The 22,990-nt window shown below is 36.6% G+C and overlaps 3 protein-coding genes across 4 annotated transcripts; 2 read left to right on the top strand and 1 right to left on the bottom strand.

The window, feature by feature from the left end:
- The first annotated feature begins 4,287 nt into the window (after positions 1-4,287).
- Positions 4,288-7,129, top strand: LOC148197715 (6,7,8-trihydroxycoumarin synthase-like). The gene is made up of 2 exons (XM_088091941.1): positions 4,288-5,181; positions 6,521-7,129. The coding sequence occupies exons 1-2, from the start codon at positions 4,288-4,290 to the stop codon at positions 7,127-7,129; spliced, it is 1,503 nt and encodes a 500-aa protein (XP_087948067.1).
- Positions 7,130-8,119: 990 nt separating this feature from the next.
- On the bottom strand, positions 8,120-21,837 carry LOC148197713 (uncharacterized). Of its 2 annotated transcripts, none has more exons than XM_088116237.1 (5): positions 21,184-21,342; positions 20,807-21,019; positions 20,280-20,426; positions 18,879-20,171; positions 8,120-9,470 (listed from the first exon to the last, which is right to left on the bottom strand). In XM_088116237.1, exons 1-5 carry the CDS (start codon positions 21,205-21,207, stop codon positions 9,207-9,209), a joined length of 1,941 nt encoding a protein of 646 aa, XP_087972363.1. In that variant the 5' UTR covers positions 21,208-21,342; the 3' UTR covers positions 8,120-9,206. The 2 variants fall into 2 exon arrangements, with proteins under 2 accessions (XP_087972363.1, XP_087972362.1); XM_088116236.1 differs by having other exon boundaries at positions 8,126-9,470; positions 20,807-21,084; positions 21,184-21,837.
- LOC148197714 (uncharacterized) lies at positions 10,610-14,947 on the top strand. Its single transcript, XM_088116235.1, has one exon. The coding sequence runs from the start codon at positions 11,767-11,769 to the stop codon at positions 14,941-14,943; it is 3,177 nt and encodes a 1,058-aa protein (XP_087972361.1). The 5' UTR covers positions 10,610-11,766; the 3' UTR covers positions 14,944-14,947.
- Positions 21,838-22,990: the final 1,153 nt, after the last annotated feature.

Below are 22,990 nucleotides of genomic sequence, written 5' to 3'. Positions count from 1 at the left end.
CTTTGGAGAAATGGCGCACAAAAAGCTAGTCGTAATCGATTACACACGCACAGTGCTCGGTCTTCTACTAGCTACTCGTAATCGATTACACACGCACATAATTGTCTATCTTCCTCTTCCTCACAACACCACTTGGATGCAATCATAAGCAACCAATTTTGTGGACACCCTAAGTCCTTTCAACCACTACTAAGTACATCCACACGTCCTTGGTCATAAAAATCAACCAACCAAGTGAAGATCTTGCAATAAATTTCACCAAATTAGGTCCAACCCCTCAATTGGGAGCTCTTCTTCCATAGCAGGGGAGTGGCGCTACACTTTCGGTACAAATTTGTGATTTTTCATTGGTAAGTGAATACAGGCTACTCATAATCGATTACACACGCACATAACTGAGAACAATTGTCTTCCAAAAACAGAACTTCCAGGCAATCAACAACAACCAATTTAGTAAACCTATTGTTTTAGTCCAACTCCTCATCAGTACAGGGACACATCAATTTTGACCCAATAAGTTAATGATTAAACTCACTCAACCAAAAACACAGACAAAAAAAATGAATATGAAGAATAATTAATCAAGAATAGTTTAGCTGTATTCATTTGTTATAATTCTGTACAATTCTGTAAAAAAATTTAATAGTATAATTTTATACAATATCTATTCATTTTCTATAAAATAAGAATATAAACCAAGAACACATTTCTAATGCTATAGTAATCCAAAATGTTGCAGCGTTTGAAATCTTCGGACGTTATCCTCGTCTAGGATCCAATCACATAAATACTTCTTCCTAAACGCAGCCAAGTCTTCCTGAAATGAACATTTTGGAATTTAGAAATAATATGAAGACAGCGATAATGTAATATTTACAAATTCATAATTTTACCTACATTTGTATAATAAGGCACATGCAGTAAGAACTTGGAGAAATTAAAGTGAGGGAAGAGAAGTTAAGTCATGAACTACTCAAGGGAACAACTAGACTCTACATTTTTGTCGTTAATGACACATTATTTGAAGAGAAAGTCTATGAGCTAGCCTATGCATGTGCCTAAAAGCAAATTTAAAGACATGGAAAGTGAAATATTCATAGAAAGAGTTTGCAAGTTGGAAGGGGAAAATGGGTAACCACATCCATTGCACGATATAGAGTACAAAGAAAGGAAGAAACCATTGACAAACCAAAAAACCACAGGAACGAAGCGTGATACGTGTGCGAATAAACAATACCTTTGGATAAAAGACGAAAATCGTTGCTGACAAAGTGACCACCGCACCCAACCGACGAAGGACCAACGACGACGGCAAAAAAACGAAACCTTTCGACAAATGACGCCAACGATGGACCCAAGCGAGACTTCCTCCCAACACTTCAATGGCGGACCAACACACACGACTTCGTCTAGATAGAACAGTGGACCCAAGAACGATTTTCACAGCGATGGACAAAGAGCATTTCGTTGGTGGAGCGAGAGTTTCGAATGGAAAAGGAAAAACTAGTGAGAGAGTTTCGTAGAGATGAATTTCACTTTGTGAAAGACGACAACATGTTCAACATTTTTCTTTCCGAAAACACCTCAAAAACAAAATTAAACTTTAAAAAAAAATCATTTAAAACAACACATAACGACACGTGTTGTTGTCAAATTGTCAAATTTGCGTTGTTGAAGAAACGTTTTCCTTTAATGTATCATGTGACATGCCATTATATTATACATTTTTCTTATAATATGTTAAGTATATAACATACGAAAGTAGAATTATATACTTATACATATATAAATCTTTTGAATGTTTCGAATATAACTGAATATTATAATATTTTAAATAGGAAGTTAGCGAAAATTAATAATTTAGTAAGAATTTTTAAGATTCTAATTAAACTGAGTAGACTATAAAAATAATATATATATATATATATATATATATATATATATATATATATATAAATATAAATATTTTTAATGTGGAGAATTTATTTATTGTTAAATAAATAGTGGTTTAGATTTTTTTAATGGTATTGTAAATGTAACTAAATTAAATTTTATGTTTGACAATTTGATGTATTATTTTACGAAAAATTGTAGAGTTTTGTAGTGTGATTGGTATAACATGACAATATGTATATGTTTGAAATGGTTGTTGGACTGGTTCTATTTTTTTTTGTGATTTTAGACTGTTGCTATATAGTTTGAGTGTGTGACTATTACTTTATTATTTCGATGTGTATCCAGATTATTGCTGTGTGGGTTGGGTATGTTGTCGTGTTTGTTTAGGACGTGGTCATGTTGCTTGGTTATGTTAACAAGTTCTTTCGATATTTTTCAAGGGGAGTGCTTGATGTTGTGTGGTATGTGTTTGTGAAATATTGTTCAAGTGGAATTCACATCGGGTCCATATTGAGTTCACATTGGATTTTTAAAAAGGACTTTAGATGTTGAGAGTTGAATAATGTTAAGCAGAGAATGAGAATAGTTCTTGTGTTTAGAGTTAGGTTTGACCTATAGTTGAGATTGGAGTATGAGTGAGTGTTGTGGTGTATCTGAATAGGTGAATGATGAGCATGAAGAGTGGAGGATAAAGTTTACTTGTTGTAGCTAGTAATTTCTGGTGCTATCTATGGATATGTGCTTCCTTTTTCCTTGTGTGCATTGGAAAGGTTATTCGGATATTGAACCTTCCTTGTGTGGGGTGAAAGTGTCTTCCTTGTCCTTGTGTGGCAAGATTGCATGTTCCTTAGCTGGAACGCGGGACTAGTCGAATGTACCTATGGAGAATTTTCATATTGGGCTGTGGGAGCAGCTACAGTCGATGAGGTAGGGTACAGGAGTGAGACTGACTCTTTCCACTATGATGTTTATGGTTTAGTGATGCTCATGGTTTGTTTATAACTAGGATAGTCATGGTGGTGGTATATCTACAATGATGATCGTGGTATGGAATGCTCCAGGAGTTGTTATGCCTAAAGCGTCTAAGAGAGTTGAAGTCAAACACTTGATGATACCTGAAAAAGGTACTCAACGTAGCTGTCGAAAACAGAATAGGTCGAGACAATGTCTCTGACAAAATATCTTAAAAGACATAAAAATATAAACATTAAAAGAAAGCTTAAACAAGTTAAACGCTATTTGTCTAAAAAGAGACAAAACCAAAAGAAGCGTCACAACTGTCTCCCTCAATGGTGATAATTCAACACAAATGAAAAATATAAAAGACGATACAACATCGAGCAACCAAAGTATAGAACCCCTTTGCAACTTATATAGTGTGAGGGCTTGGGATGTCGGTGTACAATGTCTTGTTTGGTTAATTCTTAGTTAGACAGTTAGTGACATCCATTCCAATCAGACGAATGGTCGAAGTATCTTAGAGACCGAATAGTCAAGCCGAAGGGGATTAATTCCAAATCATTTTGTTTAAAAGCTTAATCATGAGTAGACATGTTTGTATCGTAATTAAGCCGATCCTAATCAAAAGTCCATCAAAAAGTAAATAGAAATTCGAGATAAAATAGTAGATTATACATTAATACATTAATTACACATCTATTATCCTTGCTAATCGAACCAAACTGATTTTGAAATCGAAAGACCTCTAATAAATATTCATCGATTGGTATTAACGAACAAGAAATCAACTTGAAAACTAAAAGTGAAAGAACTCCCACTAAGAAGAAGACTGTATCCATATACCCGAAAGAATTCTGAATTACTTTCTTACTATGTGTTATGCTTTATAGTTGTAGAGTCCTCAGTGATTCCTTACAAATTGAATAGACTTGTATTAATTGCCTGACTCATCAAGAATAATTCTTTGGTTCGTGCAGGATCAGCATGATAACGATGCATACATTTCACAAACGAGTCACATCTCCATTTCTAAATCACATCATGGCATGGACTGATTTGTACATAGCCAATGAAACATTTTACATCATAAATTAAACATGAAAGTCAAATCATTAAAAAGAGCCAAAACAACGAGGAAACAAGATGACATAAACATCTCGCAAAAGCGTTAGATAAACAACTACCCTCTAATAGTATTTTGCCTTTTCACCACATTTTGAAGTTCAGAATCTTTTCTCTCTGTTTTTTCTTAAGAAGCTACAACATAAAGATGTTATTGACGTTAACCACATTAATAATCAACTGAACGTAATTGTTTTACCAAAACGGAACGAGGGAATTCATACACATATATATTTACCCACTTGATCAAGCAAATCTCATCCCACTGCAACGAAAACTCTTGTTCTCTCTCTCATTTTCTAATCGTTCATGGAAAAAATGTTACCGTTTGTTCTTTTAGCTTTCCCCATCTTGCTATTATTCCTCTTACGAATACGCAAAACATCTAAGAAACCAACCTTTCCACCAGGCCCTAGAGGTCTTCCTTTGATTGGCAATCTTTATCTACTCGATAGTTCTACCCTTTGTTTGAAGCTATATGAACTCTCCAAAAAATACGGTCCCATCTTTTCTCTTCAACTGGGTTCAAGGCCTGCCATTGTTATCTCCTCACCAAAACTAGCCAAGGAGGTAATGAAAACCCAGGACCTTGCCTTCTGTGGCCGACCCTCTCTCCTAAGCTCAATGAAACTTTCCTATAATGGGCTAGACATGGCATTTTCACCCTATAGAGATTATTGGAGACACACCAGAAAAATTTCCATCATCCACTTCCTTAGCCTTAAGCGTGTTCTAATGTTTTCCCAGTTCAGAAAATGTGAGGTATCCCATTTGGTGAGAAAGATATCGGAGCACGCTTCTTGTTCCAAGGAGACGAACTTGCATGAGCTCCTGACTTGTCTCACAAGCGCTGTAGTGTTTAGAACTGCTCTGGGGAGAAGGTATGAAGAGGAAGGAATCGAGAAAAGCATGTTCCATGGCCTTCTTAAAGAAGCGCAGGAATTGATAGCTTCAACTTTCTACACAGATTACATTCCTTTTGTTGGTGGTGTGGTTGATAAACTCACAGGGTTGATGGGTCGTCTTGAGAAAATGTTTAATCTGTTGGATGGGTTTTTCCAGAACGCCATCGATGAACACCTTGATCCTGAAAGGAAGAAACTTACCGATGAAGGGGATTTCATCGATGCATTGATTCAACTGAAGAATGACCCTTCCTTCTCCATGCATCTCACTCCTTCTCACATCAAACCCTTGATGATGGTTATTATATTCTAACCTTTTTGTTTTTTCTAAGCACCTTCAAACTTTTCTACTTTTTTTCTCACAGTCAGTTGTCTACCAGGTAAAACAGAAATCAACACTGGATCATCACGTCGTAAATGTGTATCTCCCACACCAGAAATTTTCATCAAACGAAATCACTGTTTTAAAACAATAAATTATTTATAGAAAACTATATCTTTATGAAAAAAAAAATTTAACGTACATTTTTTTTATAACATTTTAAGAACCGTAAATTTGTCATCATCTTCTCAGTAGTTTATTATTTATTTGTCACTGACATATTCTAAATCTAATAAAAAAATGACATACCAAAATGTTATAAAAAAAAATGTGTTAACATATGATTTCTCATTCTTTATAGATCATACACATATTTGACACATATAAAGGTAAATTGTCATAAATGAATGAATGTTTGTATTTGTTTTTTAAAAAAATGATATTTTGAGACATAAATTTTTTTGACACTATCTTTTTTTATTTTTTATTTTTTACTTTTTTCTTTCTTAAAAAAATACAAAAATTCACTGTTGATCATTTTATTCTTGTACTACGTGTCATCCTATCATTACAAAAAAGTAATGTAAGAAAATATATTGTTAAATCAATGTAAAAAATTTGTGAGTAAAAGCATCATTTTTCAAACATCATATGACATCACTTATCTTTTCTTTTTATTAATTTGTGAAATAATGATAAGGTAATACATATTTACATTTATTTGAGATACACTACAAGGTAAAATGATCATAAAAAAATAAATTTTTGATATTTTAAGAAAAACAAAAGAGTAAAAGATAAAAAAAGTAGTAGTATAAAATGAATGTTAAAAATTTGTATGTGTTGAAGTGTCATTTGTCTAATTTGTGGATTTGCTTATTCTTCTCTCGTGATATACACTAGTTTTTATGTACAACACCTTCTTTCTAATTTTCAAAACCAAATTATATGAAAAAGTACATACGTTTCCATTTCAAAAACTCAGAAAAAAAAATTATACTTTCGTCAATGAAGAGTTTCAGTAGAAAAGAACGGTGGGAAAATTTGAAATTATTCATTTGTTTAACTAAACATAATGTAACATCATATTCTTAAACTCCACAAAAGTTAAGAGTTGAGAGCCTCTTATACCACTCCCGGCAACCTGTGTTGGTTGCTAGTTCAAAAGTTTAAATATATGGATAATTTGTGTAGATGTGATGTTGTAAGGATCATAGCAACACAATTTTCTTTAAAGAGTTGGATTGTTTTGCTATAAAAATTTTTGGGTTAAAGTTTTCTAACAGATGAGTTTCGCATATTTTGTGTGAATCAGAATATAATTTTGGCGGGGACAGAAACAAGTGTAGCCGCAGTAGTTTGGGCAATGACGGCACTGATGAAGAACCCGAGAGTGATGAAGAAAGCCCAAGAAGAGATAGGAAATGTGTTTGGTGGGAAAGATTTTATAGAAGAAGATAATATCGAAAAGCTTCATTATTTTAAGGCAGTTATAAAAGAAACAATGAGATTATACCCACCACTGCCTCTGCTTGTACAAAGGGAAACGATTAACAAGTGTAGTATCAGAGGGTACGAAATTCCGGAGAAGACATTGGTGTATGTGAATGCTTGGGCAGTGCATAGAGACCCAGAAACATGGAAGGATCCAGAAGAGTTTTATCCTGAGAGGTTCTTGAACAGCAAAATAGATTTTAGGGGATATGATTATGAGCTGATTCCGTTTGGCGCTGGGCGAAGGATTTGCCCCGGCATTCACATGGGAGTTATGACAACGGAGCTTGTGCTCGCTAATCTTCTGCATTCATTTCATTGGGATTTGCCTCAAGGGATGAAAAGTGACGACATAGATACTGATATGCTTCCTGGACTTGTCCAACACAAGAAAAACCCTCTCATCCTAGTTGCAAAAAAGCGAGAATGATATGGAATTTGCATGACGATGTTAAATAAGAGAAAATAAGACAAACACAAGAAAATTCTCTCAGCCTTGTCCTACGAGAATTCGCAATTATCATGACAATGCTAATTGTTAGAAACAAATCATGCACATGTAGCTACTTTGTCTTGCTATATAAATCATTTCTGTCGTCTCAGTGTAACAGTTTAATATGATGTCTCGTGTTTTTCTTTTGAACACGGCCAAAAGAGATAAATTAATATTCTGTGTAATAGGTTTCTTAATTAAATCTTACAATAAATATCACTTAATGCAACAACAACAAAAATCATGGCCTAAAATATAAAACCCGTGAACTTTAGACAATAGTTTTTCACAGTTTTGATAGGCGTGGTTACATGTAATACGCATATATGGAAATAATTAGTATATAATTATTATTTATGACTTCCAAACCACAACATTATACAAGTTTAAGTTTGTGCAACTACTTTAAAAAATATTAATAGACCCAATAAATATAATTGAATCCATAATAAACAATATATTTCAATATTAGTATAAACTACATTATCAAAACAATGGTCACATGACAACACTTTAATTCTTCTGGAAAATTGTCTTTATTTTCTTCATGCTGCAAAGAATACAAAATATATTATGTCAAACTTTATAAACATGTTGTGAATTTTGATAAAAGTTAATTGAGTCTAATTAAAACCAAAGAAAATTTAGCAAATGCCAACATATAGACAACTACATTTTTCATTTAATGCTAGACGACCACATTTAGACAAATGACATCTCCCTCCGTTAGCAACATAACATCACTCAATCCATATCACTAAACTTACTAAGAAGCATATTGAAATTCAAATATGATTATATATATATATGTACTTATATCTGCATGATCTAAAAAAATGAAAACTAAAAGATAAAACAACTAATTTTTACAGGAATTTCATATCCAACTCCTCCAACATTAAAAAACAAAACAATTCTGGGTGTAACTTGAAAACATTTCTCAAGCCCTTTGCACTACTTTTTTTTTTTTTACCTAAAATACGTGTCATTGTATTATTTATGTTCTCCAAATATGGATTTTGTTGCTTTACCACAAACTTTACCGTTGCCTCTTGATCTTCAAATTTTTGTAATGTCACTCCTTTCATTTTTCATTTGCATATTCTCATTTTATAAAAACAATTTCTTCTTTTTTTTTTCTTAAACATTGAAGGTGTTATAGCCTTTTCATAACAAGTTACTCTTCTATGCTTGTCCCGCATATTCATTTGAGTTTTGAATGAAATCTTGAATCTTAGTTTACTAAAGACACCCAATTTCGATTGTTAAAAATAATAGATTTATATTCACTTCATAAATAATGGTAAAAATATCATTATGTGTTTCTTCATAATTTCTTTTCCTCTCTGACCTTCTCGACGTTGACGAGTTGTAATAAACATCCATTATGATTGTGTATCATGAATAAGTGTTATAATTTCATCATGAACATACAAACCTTTCTTTAGTACTTCAACCTGACAACATAGCATCAAGATGATGGAACATCCTCCAAGCTCTCCAAGACAATAGAAGAATAAAAGAAACTTGAACTTTTCCCAACTTTCTTATGAGAAACTCGACACTAATGGCTCTCACTTTGAAGGAAGGTTCTTTGGCGGCGAGCCTAGAAGGAATACTCTCATTTATGATGACTTTCAAAGAATAAATACACTACCAAAAAATTTCGGTTATCAATTCTCGTTCAATTCAAAAAGTGAAGATTACAAGGGGACAAAGGCTTATATATATGGTAGTGCATTCAATGGATAAATACACTTTGTATCCTAGAGACAAAAGTTCACTACAAAAAAGTATTCTGTCCAGAAACTACAAAAAAGTATTCCTATTATACATACTTTTGAATTATAATGCATAATTGTCATTATGCAATTTCTAGTAAATTGGCTATTTCAGAGCAAGTTATTTTTAATAACATATACTCTTATCTACTAATCCAATAATGGTACGAAATTCTTAGTTCGGACCATATGAAGTTGTTCGGTCTTAGATGATACTGATCTTCCCATGACCTTTAAGTGCAAGGAAAACTAGATATTTCATTCCAATTGATCTCTTCAGGATTATATACTGTAGAGTCACATGAGGATGTGTCCACTCCCCGTAAATTGTCTTGAAATATACTTTCTTGTTTCTGACTTGCTTCTTGGTTCGAAAATAGAAGATGTGTGTCACCATTTACAACATCATATGATGTTTTAAACATTTTTGATGAATGGTATTCATCTGAATTAAGATATTTAGTACACATAGTTGAACTATCATCAATACAAGCGTCCTGCAATGATTTCAAAAGAAAATAAATAGATAAATTCGTTGATAAAAGTGCTCAAAAGAATATAACAATACACTAGTGCAGAAACGGCTTTTCACGTCACCCAATAAACGTCCGTCCCACGAATCCCCAACGTATATATGTGACCGGTGGCATTATAGTAAATAAGTGGACCTCTAGACGTCCGTCCGTGGTTGAACCGGACGTTTATAACATTATAGACGTCGGTCACAAGCGGACGGACGTTTTAAAGGCTGCCTTGTCAATCCTTGAACGTCCGTCGTGGGTCGCGCTGGACGTTTATAGTATTATAGACGTCCGTCCCAGGGGCACGGACGTTTTATAGGCTAACGTTTTCAATCTCTGAACGTCCGTCCTGAGGTGAGCGGACGTCCGTCCTGACAGGGTCATCCTCTGAACGTCCGTCCTGGGTCGAGCTGGACGTTTATAATATTGGCTTCAGTCCTGGAACGTCCGTCCTGAGGTGAGCGGACGTCCGTGCGCGTGGTGAATACGTTCATTAACCTCGAACGTCCGTCCTGGGAGAGCCCGAACGTCCGTCCTCAGAACGGACGTTCAGAGGACTGACAGGGTCATCCTCTGAACGTCCGTCCTGGGTCGAGCTGGACGTTTATAATATTGGCTTCAGTCCTGGAACGTCCGTCCTGGGAGAGCCCGAACGTCCGTCCTCAGAACGGACGTTCAGAGGACTGACAGAGCTGCTGGGGTACTAATTGATTTAAGTGCACTGAACGTCCGTCCTGAGGGGCACGGACGTCTATAATATTATAGACGTCCGCGCCCCAGAGGACGGACGTTCAGAGGAGATAAAGTAATTATTACCCCACCCACTCGTCAGTGCACTGAACGTCCGTCCTGAGGGGCACGGACGTCTATAATATTATAGACGTCCGTGCCCCCTCAGGACGGACGTTCAGTGCACTGACAGAGTGGGTTGGGTAATAATTACTTAAGTCCGCTGAACGTCCGTCCTGAGGGGGCGCAGACGTCTATAATATTATAGACGTCCGTGCCCCTCAGGACGGACGTTCAGTGCACTGACGAGTGGGTGGGGTAATAATTACTTTATCTCCTCTGAACGTCCGTCCTCTGGGGCGCGGACGTCTATAATATTATAGACGTCCGTGCCCCTCAGGACGGACGTTCAGTGCACTGACATGGGTAATTGAATCGTTTAGGTTTTCATCAGAATTTTAGACGTCCGTCTTGGGACGGACGTTGATAACATTATAGACGTCCGAGCCATGTTAACGGACGTTTAAAGCCCCGCGAAATTCAATTTTAAATTCATTACAACGTCCTATTAGTGGCGGGACGGACGTCTATAATATTATAGACGTCCGTGCCCACGTGGCCCGGACGTCTATGTTCATTAAAATGGAAAGCGCGAACCGTGACCATTCACTGTTCGTCTTCTTCCCCGCGAACGCGAGTTGCTGCTGCTGCGCCGTTGACATTTCCAGGTTGGTTTTCTCACTTTTGGACCGTTTAAAATTACATTTAATCCGATTACATTGCTCTGTGATGACATGTCTTTGATTTGAACCGATTAAAAATGGTTTTGGGTCCGTTTTTTTGCAGACTCTTGCGTGTTCTTGGGCGGCTTCCTTGAGTCTTTTTGGACTGCGTGTTGGGCCGTATACTCCTCCACTTCCCTCCTTCTCATTTGGAATCTACTTTTCAGGTTAGCTTGTTGGTTGAAAATTTTGTGTATGCATGTATGTGGTATGGACGTTTTTGACTGTAAAATGTGTATTAGTTATGTTATTGTGTTAAACGATTAAGAAATGTGTATTAGTGTATGGACGTTTTTTACTGTTAAATTTTGTGTATGCATGTATGTGTTATTGTGTAAAATGTGTATTAGTTATTGTCATACATTGAGTGCCACTTAGTTCCCGTTTGAAATTTAAGACAAACGATTAATGTTTTAATCGTTTGTGTTAAATTTTGAATTGTCCGATTGGACAGTTTGAGAAAATTAATTTTCATAATTTGCAATACCATGTCAATTGGAGTTTAAGGATAAGATTGATGAAATTTCGGTTCAGTACTTGTGTTGTTCTCCGGATGCATATTTGATTGTGGTCATCGTTGACTACTCTCATTTCGTGTATTTTGGAGACCAATGCGAAATGCTGCCGAAATTGTATCAATTTTATGACGTAGACTTCAATGCACGTGGCTGAGCAAATTATGAAAATTAATTTTTTTGAATGGGTAGGGCCTAACCTTGTGAGAGTTAAAACACTTGAACTGATGATTTTACGAACATAGTATGGATCGAAGATGGATGAACGAATGTCGCATGAGTGAAGAATATGACAAGGGTGTTTCGCAGTTCTTGCAATACGTTGAACAAAATGCTAAGTCTGTCAACGGGACATATTTTTGTCCTTGTGTGCGTTGTCTTAATCAAATACGCCAAGACTTAGGCAATGTGCGTGACCATCTATTCATGTACGGCATAATGAGGACTTATACCGTTTGGACTTGGCATGGAGAAGTACTTGAGCAGCCTACCACGTCACGAGGAACAAATTATGTGGAAGAATGGATGAGTGACCATTTAGAGGACATGATACGTGATGTCGGTGAAGATAATTTTGGAAGGGCTAATTTGTATGATACTCTTATTAATGATTCAGAGCAACCGTTGTTCCCAGGATGCTCAAACTTTACACGCTTGTCTTCAACTTTAAAGTTGTTTAGTTTAAAAGCAAGGAATGGATGGACCGATAAAAGTTTCACCGAGTTGTTGGAGTTGTTGAAGGAGATGCTTCCAGAAAATAATACTCTACCTATTCGTAATTACGAGGCCAAAAAAATTTTATGTCCAATGGGTCTTGAATATCAAAAGATACATGCTTGTCCTAATGATTGTGTTTTGTACACAAAGGAGTTTGCTTCGTTAAACTATTGTCCAACATGTGGTTTATCCCGTTTTAAAAAGAAATCTGACAGAGTCACTGGTAATGAAGGTAATGATGGTGCACCTGCTAAGGTGATGTGGTATTTGCCTATAATACCTAGGTTCAAACGTATGTTCTCTGTTAAAGAAGATGCAAAGAACCTTAAATGGCACTCTGACGAAAGAAAGTGCGATAATCTTCTTCGACACCCTGCTGATTCTCCACAATGGAAAAATATTGATGACAAATTCCCTGAATTTGGTGCAGATCCAAGAAACTTAAGGCTTGCACTTGCAACTGATGGTATGAATCCTTATGGAAACTTAAGTAGCAAACACAGTTCGTGGCCAGTTATGTTGATGATTTACAATCTTTCTCCTTCGTTGTGCATGAAGAGAAAATATGTGATGTTGACCATGATGATATCGGGTCCTAGACAACCTGGAAATGACATTGATGTTTACTTAGCACCTTTAATTGATGATTTGAAATTGTTGTGGGAAGAAGGCATCGACGTGTTTGATTCACATGTTCAGGAACAGTTCCGTTTGCGTGCAATGTTGTTTTGCACTATAAATGATTTCCCAGCATATGGAAACTTGAGCGGTTATAGTGTTAAAGGTCATTTTGCATGTCCCATATGTGAAGAAAACACTAGTTACCTTCAGTTGAAGCATGGTCAGAAGACAGTATATACAAGACATCGAAAATTTCTTCCTCGTAATCATCCTTATCGTAGATTGAAAAAAGCATTTAATGGAAGTGCTGAGGATGAGGTTGTGTGCAGACCCCGGAATGGTCAAGAGGTGTACAACGAAGTCAAAAACATTGACATTGTGTTTGGAAAACATCATAAAAGTACCTCCGCAAAGAACATTTGGAAGAAACGATCGATATTTTTTAAGCTTCCATATTGGTGTGAACTTGATGTTAGACATTGTATTGATGTGATGCACGTTGAAAAAAATGTTTGTGACAGTGTCATCGGAACTTTATTAAACGTCAAAGGGAAGAGCAAAGACGGAATAAAGGCAAGACAAGATTTGGCTGACATGGGAATCCGATCTGAGTTACATCCACAGATAATAGGAAGACGCACCTATCTGCCCCCAGCCTGTCACACACTTTCCAAAAAAGAAAAACAAAGTTTTTGTAACTGTTTAAGAAGTGTGAAGGTTCCGCAAGGTTATTCTTCAAATATTAGTAACCTTGTGTCTATGCAAGACTTAAAGCTAGTTGGTTTAAAGTCTCACGATTGTCATGTATTGATGCAACAATTGTTACCGGTTCTTATTCGAGGCATATTACCTCCTTCTGTTAGGGGTATTCTGACACGTCTGAGTTTTTTCTTTAATGCCATTTGCAAGAAAGTTGTTGACCCTCGAGGTTTAGATGAATTGGAAAATGAGGGAATAAGACTACTATGTCAATTGGAGATGTATTTTCCACCTTCCTTTTTTGACATCATGGTACATTTGATTGTTCATCTAGTCAGAGAAATTCGAATATGTGGGCCGGTCTTCTTAAGGTGGATGTACCCAGTTGAAAGATACATGAAGATCTTAAAGGGATATGTCAAGAATCAGTATAGACCAGAAGCTTCAATCATAGAGCGATACGTTGCAGAAGAAGCCATTGAATTTTGTTCAAGTTATATGCCATCTTGTGAACCCGTCGGTCTTCCCAAGAGCAAAAACGAAGGAAAATGTGAAGGTAAGGGTGTTCGAGGTGTGACAATTCAAAGTGTTAGCAGAAAAGAAATTGACCAAGCTCATTTGTACGTCTTAAACAACACTGTTGATGTGATTCCTTACATTTCTGACCACGTTAATGAAATAAAGGCAGCAAACCCAAAAATGAGTGAAAAATGGCATCTTAATGAACATGTGAAAACCTTCTTGGGATGGTTTAAGAAAAAGGTGTATGCGACTCCACATGTTTCTGAAACTTTATTGAGGTTATCTCGTGGACCGAACACAGAGGTCATTACATATGGTGGGTACTATATAAACAATATTTCTTTTCAGACAAAGGTAGAAGATGACAAAAGCAGAGTTCAAAATAGTGGCGTCACACTACAAGCTGAGTCTGTGCACTTTGCTAGTTCTAAAGACAAAAATCCAATCACAGCATCCATCAGTTATTTTGGAATAATACAAGAAATATGGGAAGTTGATTACGTTACTTTTAGAGTACCAGTTTTCAAGTGTAAATGGGTTGATATAAATTCTGGTGTCATGATGGATGACCTTGGTTTCACATTGGTAGACTTGAACAAGATGAATTACACTGATGAACCATTTATCATGGCTAGTCAAGCAAGACAAATATTCTACGTAAGTGATCCATCGAATAACAAATGGTCAGTGGTTTTAGAAGGTAGAAACATGCATGGACATGATGATGACGATTCTCTTGATATACTTGAGACAACATCTGTTGCATGTAGACCCACTGAAGACCCAGTTGATGACGTTGCCGATGTAATGCAAGCAATTCGTAGTGATCACAACGAAGGCATTTGGGAAAAAACAATTAATTAATAGGTTAATATTTTCACTTTTATTGACTTTATATGTATGTTCATCATAATTGAATTATTACTAACGTTGTCTAATTTTTCAGGTATGTCGGCCTCAGACTCAGGATCGGGAAAGAGCAGACGTGGACGAGGCGTCACCCGAGTGGCAGATGTGACATCCGGACGCGTGGATGGTCAGAGGAGGCATGTTGACATTGACCCCAGATCAGGTCATCCATCAGGGCCAAATGCTGATAGGTTTAGGAGTTATCTGGGCAAGTTAGCAAAAAGTCATGTCTCTATCCTTCATGCATGTTGGGATGACGTCCCAGAGGTCGACAAGAACCTCTTATGGCAAGATGTTCAGGTATGTTTAGACTTCATGCAATTTGTGATATACTTATCTGTTAACTTTTCTCTTGGTAACAAGTTTTTTGTTTTAAACAGCAACATTTTGATATTCCAAACACATTGCAAATCAGAAGGAAAGTGTTATCGCATATAGCGATAAGATTTAGGGATTTCAAGACAAGGCTGACACGACTATATGTCTTTGGAGATAGACAACATGAAAATCCATCTCAGCATTATACCTTCACAGAGGAGGATTGGATGCAGTTTCGTGCATCTAGAGAGTCTGAAGAATGGAAGGTATGTTTCTTAAGATCATCTTTCATTGAGTTTTTATGATTTTAGACTTACTTATATACATGGTTTCACAGGATAAAAGGTTAGCCGCCCAAGAAAGACAAAGGCTAAACGACACACCCCACTTGTTATCACGAGGTGGATATGCAAAACTCGAGAAGAAACTGAGAAAGTCTAGAGCCGATGCCTTGGGACTTGAGTCGCCTGACCTAGCACCTGCACCTGCTAGGTACGAGCTGTGGAAGGCTGCTCGGACTAAATCTGATGGGAACATGACATCTTCCTCAGCTGCCTTGATCTCACAGAGAATTGTAAGTTCAAATTTTAAGCAGTTATTTGATTGTGTATCTATCACAGCATGTCTTCTAAGTAACTTGGTTTTTTTATGTGCAGGATGAGTTGGTTGAGCAGCAGACTCAGGGCACATTTGCTGGCCAAGGTAGGGACGACATTCTGACAACGGCCATTGGAAGGCCCGAGCACCCAGGACGTGTACGTGGAGTTCCAGGGGCGATTGGTCTTCGTGACTATTTTGGCCCTACACAGAAAACCCCCCAATCAATGAGTCAGGAGACACTGAGGCAGCTGGATCTTCAGTGGGAGGAAAGACTCAACCAAAGCATGAGATCAATGGAGCAACGATTCATGGATCAGCTACAAGAACAAAAACAAATACAAAGAGCGCTTGAAGAAAAGCTGCATTCCATGACGCAAGGCCACATGGGGGCCGATGAAACTCCCACAGCACCTCGTGTCAGCACTAGAGGATCATGCTCTGCTGTAGAACCCAATGAGTATAGCGGTCAATATGAGCTGTTGGTTGATGGGGATCCCCCACGCATTGTGGCTGTCGGACGAGTGCTTGAGGGAGGGGAGACCATTCATGGTGTTGCCATATTACCCCAGCACGTGCGTGTGACCATTGACGAGGTTCGGGATCCCCAGGCTCAGGTGCCTGTACCCACTCCAGAAATTAACTTTGTGGGGGAGGCCATAGGAACATTTATTGCCTGGCCTAGAGCATTGATCATGTCCCACATCGCGACTCCACAGGTATAATGTCTTTTTCCTTAGTATTTATATGTTAATTGTCTTCATATAATTGTTTATAAAGCTTTGACGTAAATTCTTATCTTCAGTTCACACGTCCTCAGAAGCAGCCAATTCATGATACAGTCATACATGAAGATGATGACATTCATGAAGCAGAGGATGATCCTATATCAAAGTTAGTGACAAAATTACCGAGATTGAAGAAAGCATCATTAGAACTATACTGGGATTTGAGGGTATTTGGTCTTCCCTCACATGTGCCAGTTTATGTCACATTTTCTGATGCATTGGAGGTGATTGAGGGAGACAGGATGTTGAATATTTCCATCATTCAGCTGTGGTGCATGTAAGTTAGTCAATTTGGTCTTTGATATTACTTTTATTTACATTCTTATATAGTTTCTAACGACTTAACTTTGTTGTTTTAGGTACATGGACACAATCGTTGTAGACCAAGGTCGGTCTTCCATGTACGGATTTGTTGAACCTCAGACCATTCAACCGTCTGGTAACACACTTCAAAACAGACAACATTATTTGCAAACATGGATGGATGAGTCCAAAAGAGACGTATACCTTGTGCCATACATTGACGGGTACGTGTTTTTATATGTGGTCAGTTTATTATTATAGTTTCCTTAATTAGTTGAATAACTATTTGTCCTTCGTGATAGGTCTCACTGGCAGCTGATGGTCATCATTCCCAAAACCTGTAAAATTATATGGTTTTGTTCGTTGCACAGGAGGATGAAAACTGAGTTGAGAACCATGCTTCAAGGGTAAGTGTTTCTCCAAAAAATGACTTCAATTTGATGTTAACCTTCAACTTTTATGATAAAATAGTCATATTAATTATACTTTGTGTTTTCAATCTGTACAGAGTTATTGGTAAATCTCGTGGTCAATTGGTTCAAATTTTGTATCCAAAGGTTGTAAGTCATTTATAGTTTCTAATTCATTTATGTTATTGAATGATCTAAATTTTTAACTATTTAGTTTGTTATTTTAGTGTAACCAGCAAGTAGATTCATGGGAATGTAGCTTCTATGTGATGTGTTGGATTAAGACCATCATTCGAGCTGTCATTACAGATGACTGGAATGAGGTAATGATGTATACCTTCAATACATTACAAATCAAAATCATCTTCAACTATATATGAAACAATAATGAATCTTTCTTGAATTTTGCAGCACTTCAAGACTACATCGCCTATTACAGAGGACACAATTAACCAGATAAGGCAGGAGTGGACCGCTTATCTTCTACAAAGATGGAGTTAGGAATAGTTATATTTCTTCTTGATTGAACATTGTTTGGTTTTAGTTTTATTTTTATGTTAATAGTTTGGTAGTGGATTGAACATTAAGTAGAAATTTGTTTATATAAAACGCATATTTATGTTATTGGAGAATTGTTCTGGGACATTTTTCTGTTTTTCAGGTGTGGTTCTATTGAAAAAACAAACAAATTTTTAAAAAAAAAACGCCCACTAGACGTCCGTTAGTGTACAGTCGGACGTCTATAGACGTCCGTCTGTGCACATACGGACGTCCCACCCCAGCCCTACACCAAAAGAACTCAGCAAGGTAGACGTCCGTCCTCAGACAGCAGCGGACGTTTATATGGACGTCCGTCCTCAGACAGCGGACGTTTATTATAAACGTCCGTGGTTAGGCAGCGGACGTTTATTATAAACGTCCGTCCTGAGGCAGCGGACGTTTATAATAAACGTCCGTCCTCAGGAACGGACGTTCATATAAACGTCCGTCCTGATGCAGCAGACGTTTATATAAACGTCCGTCCTCAGGCAGAGCGGACGTTCATATAGACGTCCGTCCTCAGGCAGCGGACGTTCATATAGACGTCCGTCCTGGCACGACGGACGTCTGAGGGACGTCTACCGCATAGACGTCCGGCGTACGCCGGACGTTAAAAGGCCAAAATATCGGACGTAAAAAGCCGTTTCTGCACTAGTGATATCACAAACTCAAGAAAAAGTGTAGTTCTCAATAATAGCCCGTCAATGACTCATGAATCACAAGAACGCATCAAAGTCAACTCAAAAAGACATTTTACGTTAAAATTATGTTGTATCTACTCGAGAAAATCCCGATACATTGTGAAAAATCTAACAAAATTCAAATCATAATAATGCACTCTGAAATTTTAATTTAGTAAATCAAAATGAAAGTTCAGAAATGAAAGGAGGCACACTCCTCAGTATTATTTGGACTTTGCAAAATAAATATTTACCAGTTTCAGGACGACTTCTGGATTTATGCAAGTGCTTTCACAATATGCCCTTTTCAATGATTTAGGGAACTCAAAAGGAGTCTGCGATGGAGTATGTGTATTTTGAAATGGAATTTTCCTACTTTCAAAAGGAATCTTCCTAGATGCTAAAGGAATCTGCATAGATCCTAAAGGAATATGCGTAGATCCTAATGAAGTCTGCATAGATCCTAAAGGATTCTGCGTAGTTTCAGATGGAGGATGAATCATTTCAGGTGGAGTATACATAGCTCCTAAAGGAGTCTCAATAGTTTCAAAAGGAGTTTCCAAAGACTTCGAAGTTTCAAATGAAGTTTGTGTAGTTTCAAAAGGAGTTAAAATAGATCCTAAAGAAGTTTGTGTAGTTTCAAATGAAGTATACATAGCTCCCAAAGGAGTCTCCCTAGTATCAAAAGGAGTCTCCATAGTTTCAAAAGGAGTATTTGTAGTTTCAAATGAAGGATGTGTAGTTTCGAAAGGTGTTATAGATCCTAAAGAAGTCTGCGTAGTTTCAAAGGAAGTATGCATAGCTCCTAAAGGAGTTTGCATAGCTCCCAAAGGAGACTGCATAGTTCCCAAAGGAGACTGCATAGTTCCTGAAAGAGTCTCCAAAGTATCAAATGGAGTCTCCATAGTTTCAAAAGGAGTCTTTATAGTTTCAAATGAAAGTAGTGTAGTTTCTAAAGGAGTTAACATAAATCCTAAAGAAGTCTGCGTAGTTTCAGATGAAGTATACATAGCTCCTAAAGGACTCTGCATAGCTCCCAAAGGAAACTGCATAGTTCCTGAAAGAGTCTCCATAGTATCAGAAGGAATCTCCATAGTTTCAAAAGGAGTCTTTATACTTTCAAATGAAGGTTGTGTAGTTTCGAAAGGAGTTAACATATATCCTAAAGAAGTCTGCGTAGTTTCAAATGAAGTATACATAGCTCCCAAAGGAGTCTCCATAGTATCAAAAGGAGTCTCCATAGTTTCAAAAGGAGCATTTGTAGTTTCAAATGAAGGTTGGGTAGTTTCAAAAAGAGTTAATATAGATCCAACTTCAAATGGATTTTGGGTAGATCCTAAAGAAGTATGCATAGCTTCAAATGGAGTCTGTGCATATGGGATATGCCTATTGTTGTTTTCCTTTCTAAAATAGGCATCGTTAGATGGGTTTGGGAAAGATGCTTCATCCTGCTCAATATCAATTAGAGACTGTTCTGCTGGGGAGATATTGTTTTCTGCCTGATATGTTAACTGACAGATTGTTTCCATTCTGCTAAAAGTATCTCCCTGAAAAAATATGTAAATATATATATGAAATGACAGAAAGAAGCATAAATTCTCGGCATGTTCGCATGTCACAGTGTATATATGTTCATGAAAGATGCTTCAGCTTACAGATGGAACTCCTTCTGCTATTGCCTGATTTTCATTGTCAGAAACCACGCTTCTACTGGATTCCTCTTCATCACATATCAGTGCAGCAGTTCCTCCTTCGGTCGTTTTCCCATGTTTCTTTTTCAAGCGGCATAACACAAAAGCATTCTGAAAAAATTGGAGTATGGTAAGCATTCATTTGGCCCAATTCACAAAAGTAAAAGGTCAACACAAATTAGGCAAACATGCAGAAGAAATTGACGGTCTTCGATGAGAATTAGTGATGAATTTTGAGTGTTCTTAGATAGAAAGACTCAATTAAACACATCCAGTAAGTAACATGAGAGGTTCTCCATAAGCTTTGTCGAGAAACTAATTATTACCAATAGTCAAGATTAAAGCACAAAATTACATGGGATATTTTAAAATTTATAAAGTTTTTCAAAAGTTAAACCCAGGCTTCAAATACTCATCTTGGTTCGACTAGTTTACACTCCTTCCACACACTGTAATTTAGTTACAAGTTTCTCAAAAAATGAAATACAAACCTGGCTTTGGAGAGAGTTAAGAGCATGATATTCGTGAATAACCCAGTTGGAATTGACACCTTTGGAAGCACGACCACTGTGGAAAACAAGAGTCTTCTTAGTCCCAATGACAGTGTTGGTGTCCCCTGTTCTAACATCACGGGGTTTTCCCGTGGGTTTCCAGAACCCACTCTTGGTTGTCCTGTTAAACCTTTCACTATTTGAGGATTTGAACTGAACACGACGGAAGAAAAACCATTCTGAGTTTTTGAATGGTATTACTGATTTTGCTAACATCTCTATTTAAAACAATAAAAATTGAAGTAAAGATCAGAACAAGACAAAGGGCAACGTTGATTTCACGAAGATTCATGTAGAGTTTGGCTTTGGATTATTACCTGGTACGTCCCAAGGTTCCACATCGCAAAGATCTATATCAGTCATGACATGGACACGGGGATCATCATCTAGCAACTTGTGTTTGAGGTAAAAGTGGACAAGTTCTTCATCGGTGGGACGAAAACCGTATCCTACAATCTCCATTGGTTTTTGTAAACACATCTCTTCAGTGTTGAATGAAGAAAAAAGGGTGGATGACGAAACAGGGGACTGAATGAAGAACGCTACTTAGTGTTTTCAGTGTTTGTGTGGTGAAATGAATTTATAATTGCACATTCATTGACTTGACATGACTCCTTAGTTAAGAAGTTGTCTTTGGAAATTACATTATAATAATACAAAGCTCTTATTTCAAGATTCGGAATATGAGGCAATCTTGCAAACTTTATAAAAAGTTCGTAAAATTATTCTATAAATTAAAACTTTAGATCACGCACTTATAGTTCAAATATATTGCATCTAAGTGATCTTATTGGCAGGTTATTTTATAAGAAAATTCAACATATAAAGTCTAAATATATGAAATGTTATCGTGATTCTAAAATCAAAATTTTTAAGTAACAGATAGATACAGTAAAAATGAAGTGACTGTATTGTACTAATACCGCGTGAGAATGAGACTCTTTTTCCTAACTCAGCACTTTCTACGAAATGTACAAAAATATATTTAACAAATTTTCTCATTCGATAGGATATAATCTGTTATGAGTGTCTATGAGAAGGACCAATGCCTTTTAAAGTTATTTGAGCCTTGGTATCCAAGTTTCTTCCGTGGCCCACCATTTCAATGTTCTTTCAAAACTATTGGTTAGTGAATTTGCTTGGATCACTTGCTTTATTTTGGAGGTTAGTTATACTCATCACTACCAATCAAGAACATGACTCCAATGGTGGATATACTTTTAAGATTTTAGTCATGTGCTAACTTCCAAGAACAGACAGTGAACTCCAACGATTCTTTTATCACCTCAATTTTTCTTTTCACATCCACGTTTTTTCAGTATCCCCGTAAATGAATTTTCATATGAACATTCCAGAAAGAGATTGGTTAAAGTTAGCATTGCTGAAACTTGGACATGCATTATCTTTTCAATAAAATTCCAGGTAGCCTTCATTTTTTAATATTTTTTTGTGACGATTTGCTTAAAAATCTTTATTGGATAGGAAACAATTATTGACTGCATATTGAACATCTGACCTGACATACATACCAGCATGTTTTTGAACAGCAACAAAAACATTTTCATTACTGATGACATAGGCTTATTAAGATATGTTTCAATATGAGTGAACACTGCTTATAAGAACCACCAACTAGATTAGCTAGTTATCTCCAGAATTTACATAAATTAGCGAGAATAGAGTAAATTCTACTCGTAAAAGTTTACTTCAGATAAAAAAAATATTATAAAAGTAATATCCTAATTTAAATAATTCTACAAAATTATATAACTTTAAATAAATAAAAAGTTACATTATTCATAAAAATAAATATTGTAAAATATAAATACTTGGATTATTGTCATTAATTTTGATCATTATGGAGGTGAGGAGAGGCGATGACCATAGAGAGAAAGAGGGACGCGAGAGATAGTGACAATCAGGTCATGAAACCCTAAACCCCAAACAGCCTCGTTTTTTCTTAATTTTTTCTCTTTCAAGCTCGCAGAATCTTTACAAACTCGTGATTTTACATCATTCAACCAATTTCACAGTCAATTTTAATGAATTTACATAAAAAAAAAGTTTACTTTCGAGTTAACTCGGAAGTCGTATCCATGCGAGTTTACGAGTTAACTCGAGAGG

Source organism: Vigna umbellata, chromosome 5 (genome assembly GCF_029865625.1).
Source record: "Vigna umbellata cultivar VRB3 chromosome 5, Vumbellata_1.0, whole genome shotgun sequence".
Taxonomy (NCBI): domain Eukaryota; kingdom Viridiplantae; phylum Streptophyta; class Magnoliopsida; order Fabales; family Fabaceae; genus Vigna; species Vigna umbellata.
The sequence above is the reverse complement of the archived record's forward strand: the minus strand, read 5'-3'. Positions and strand labels throughout refer to the sequence as shown.

Bases quoted from the DNA above. Each gene is read 5' to 3' on its own strand.
- LOC148197715 (XM_088091941.1), top strand. From the start codon at position 4,288: ATGGAAAAAATGTTACCGTTTGTTCTTTTAGCTTTCCCCATCTTGCTA. The intron at 5,182-6,520 runs GTTATTATATTC...TGTGTGAATCAG, and splicing joins ACATCAAACCCTTGATGATG to AATATAATTTTGGCGGGGAC.
- LOC148197714 (XM_088116235.1), top strand. From the start codon at position 11,767: ATGGATCGAAGATGGATGAACGAATGTCGCATGAGTGAAGAATATGAC.
- LOC148197713 (XM_088116236.1), bottom strand. From the start codon at position 21,346: ATGTGTTTACAAAAACCAATGGAGATTGTAGGATACGGTTTTCGTCCC. The intron at 21,085-21,183 runs GTAATAATCCAA...TGTTTTAAATAG, and splicing joins GGAACCTTGGGACGTACCAG to AGATGTTAGCAAAATCAGTA. The intron at 9,471-18,878 runs GTAAATATTTAT...AAATCATTGCAG, and splicing joins CAGAAGTCGTCCTGAAACTG to GACGCTTGTATTGATGATAG.